This window comes from Eubalaena glacialis, chromosome 10 (assembly GCF_028564815.1).
Source record: "Eubalaena glacialis isolate mEubGla1 chromosome 10, mEubGla1.1.hap2.+ XY, whole genome shotgun sequence".
NCBI classification, from domain to species: domain Eukaryota; kingdom Metazoa; phylum Chordata; class Mammalia; order Artiodactyla; family Balaenidae; genus Eubalaena; species Eubalaena glacialis.
Genome location: NC_083725.1, coordinates 68,027,663 through 68,031,094, shown reverse-complemented (window position 1 = coordinate 68,031,094; position 3,432 = coordinate 68,027,663). Strand labels below are relative to the sequence as shown.

General features: G+C 42.5%; 1 protein-coding gene across 1 annotated transcript; it reads right to left on the bottom strand.

The window, feature by feature from the left end:
- Positions 1-2,231: 2,231 nt before the first annotated feature.
- LOC133099283 (olfactory receptor 2AT4-like) lies at positions 2,232-3,197 on the bottom strand. Its single transcript, XM_061202861.1, has one exon. The coding sequence runs from the start codon at positions 3,195-3,197 to the stop codon at positions 2,232-2,234; it is 966 nt and encodes a 321-aa protein (XP_061058844.1).
- Positions 3,198-3,432: the final 235 nt, after the last annotated feature.

Here is a 3,432-nt window from a genome sequence, read left to right as displayed (position 1 = left end):
CCCCACCACATCCTGGTCTGCACTAGAGTGAAAGCTCTCCTTCTCTGATGGGAGCAGTTCAGGGCTTCTGTTCAGTCAGTCCACATCCACCATGGTGTTAACTCCATGAGGGCTCCCAGACACACAGTAACAAGTGCATAGGTTATCAGTAGTTATGGGATGCGTTTTTACCTTGGATTAGATATTCAGTATTACCCAGTGTGTTCCCACCACCCCCTGTGCTTCCCTCTGAAACAGCACCTACCTCACTGTGCTTTTTCTGCCCACACCTGTCTCCCTCACTAGACTGTGAGCAAATTGAGGGCAGCAACCGTCCTGATTTATCTCTGTCTCTAGCTTTTACTGTATCGACTAGTACTTCCCACATGCTCAGTGAAGACCTCTTAAATGAATGAACAAATGGAGAAAATTATATTCAGCAGCTTGATGCTTACTGTGGATGTGAAAACCACCATAATCCATTGTACCCATGGGAAGACTTGGACCAGACATTGAGAACTACTATTGCAGCCTCTGCCCAGTGGAATGATGCCTTGTCAGAGTTTATAATGAGATACAATATTCATACAGAGCAAAACTGTATAAAGCCTAAATATACAGTTTAATTGTAAAGAAAACACCATGTCACCATCATTCAGGGGAGAATGAAACATTGCCAGCACCTCATAAGCCCCTCGGTAGCCCTCTCTGATTACAACCCTCTCCCTCTCCTGCAGAAATAACCATGATTCTGATTTTTGTAATAAATATGCCTTCTCTTTTCTTCACAGTTAATGACATCTGTATGCATTGATAAAAAATGTAGTTTAGCTTTGTCTGTCGTTAAACTTTATATAACTGGAATCATATCACATGTATCCTTTTGAGTTGTGATTCTTTCACTCAGTACTATGTGAGTTTCCTCTATGCTGTTGCATGTATACATAATTCTTTCATATTTTATTGGCATGTAGTGTTATGTTTCAGGGACATTTCACAAATTGGAGAAATGCCGCTGTGCTAGATCATAGAGTATATGGGTCTTCGACATCATAAGAGAGCGATAAAGTATTTTCCAAAGTGGCTGTACCAGTTAACGTTCCCACTCTCCATGTATGAAAGCTCCATTGACCCACATCCTCGCCAACCTGGGTATCATCACACTTTGACATTTTAGCCAGTCTGACTGGTTTCTAATGGTAACTATTTGCTGTTGTAATTTGCATTTCTCCTATTACTAAAGAGGTTGAGCACATTTTCTTATATTTATTGGACATTTGTTTATTCCCTCTTGTGAAGTATTTTGCTCTAATGGTATTTTTTCTAATGGCTTGACTACCTTTTTTAAAAATTGATTTGAAGTGATTCTCTATATATCCTGACTATGAGTCCTGAGTCTTTTAGTTGGTAATATGCATTGCAAATAACTTCTTTTGTTCTGTATCTTGACTTTCCATTCTCTTTTTGGTGACTTTTGAGGAGTAGAAATTTTACTTTTTTTTTTGGCTGTGCTGTGTGGCTTGTGGGATCTTAGTTCCCTGACCAGGGATTGAACTTGGGCCACAGCAGGGGAAGTGCTGAGTCCTAACCACTGGACCTCCAGGGAATTCTCAGAAATTTTACATTTTAAAGCAGTCAAATGTATACTTTTTTTCTCTGGGTTTAGAGCTTTTAAAAAGTCTTATTTAAGAAATATTTCCCCATCCCAAGATCAGGACTATAGTCTCCTATACAGTTTTATAGTTTCACCTTTCATATTTAGGTTGAGATTGATTTTTGTGTTTGAGGTAAGAGACAAATTTCATTTTTTGACATATGGATACCTGATAGTACTAATACCCTTTATTATATGTCCATTTTCGAACCTGATCTGCAGTGTCATTTATATATCAATTGTCCATATATTCAAGGGTCTGTTTCTGGGCTCTCTGTTTCATTGATCTATATGTCTCTCTATGTCTTAATAACTGACCTCTTTGCATTCCCACCTTTATTACCATTTTAGCCTTATTATATTAAAAAAATCTATTTGATACTTTTAAGAAGATACTTTTTGTATTTTATCTGACATTCTTATTTCTTTCCACAAAAGAGTTGGTATCATTATGTAGCTTATTAATGGAAAGGGAAGCCCCAGTGGTGTACTTTTGGCCCTGCTATAAGTCATTCTTTCCTTCAAAAAACTTTTTTGATGGCATTCTCTCTTCTTAGCACACAGGTATCCTGGGAGCAGGATTAACTACATCTAAGGATCAAGGGTCCCCAGAATGTCCTGGGTCTTGGGAACATGTTATTTTGGTGATGGCTGCTTTGACATCCTTGTTCCTCAGTGTGTAGATGAGACGGTTGAGGACAGGTGTGAAAATAGCATGCACCACGTTACCCATGATGTGGAAGTCAAGGGGTAGGTCAGCCCTGTAGGCCACATAGGCTATGGCAATGGATGAATAGTAGGTGCCAACCAGCAGGAGGTGGGAGCTGCAGGTAGAGAAGGCTTTCGAACGTCCTTCTCGGGAGCTGATGCAAAGCACTGAGGCCAGGATGTGGGCATAGGAGAGAAGCACCAGGAGAAGGGGCAGGAAGGACACCACTATGGCGATGCAGAAGCCCATGAAGGTCTGGGACGTGGTGTCAGAGCAGGAGGCCTGGACCACAACCAAGTGGTCACAGAAGCAGTGGCAGATGTGAGCAGTGTTGTCAAAAGCCATGTGGAAGGTCTGCAGAACTGCTGGGATGGGCAGAAGGAGGAGAGTGAGCCAGGCACTGGTTGCCAGTGCAGCATTGGTCTGTGGGGTCATGAGGGCAGGGTAGTGCAGTGGGCAGCAGATAGTCACATAGCGGTCATAGGCCATGACCACCAGGATGAAGGCTTCAGAGCAGGAGAAGCTGTGGAAAAGGTACATCTGCAGGAAGCAGGCAGAGAAGCCAAGGTAGTGGTCCCCGAGTAAGAGGAGAGATAGCATCTTTGGGACAGTGGATGTGGTGAAGAGGATGTCCAGGGCTGAGAGGTTGATCAGGAAGAAGTACATGGACTTGTGGAGTCTGGGCTCTATCACCACGGCCACCAGGATCAGGGTGTTACCCACCAGGATAAGCAGGTAGAAGAACAAGAAGATGAAGGAGACAGGGAGGAAGAGGAACTCCTGTAGAGAGGGGATGCCCACCAGGTAGAAGATGCGTGAAGAGTCTTTTGATCCATTACAGGCTGTGGCATCCATTGTGGGACAGAGCTACATGCCAGGGTGACAGGCAGCCAGAACATCTGGAAACTGGATAAAATAAGAGTTTGGAAGGAGAATTCCGTACAGTTAACTCTACAATTAATGCAATCCAAATCATTTATGACCAAGTTTAGAAGACTGGTGGTACCATCCAATATTAACTCTTCCATCTTAACACACAATTTACTCCTTCCTTCTTCCATCAACTCTTTAGTAAGTATCTACAATGTGC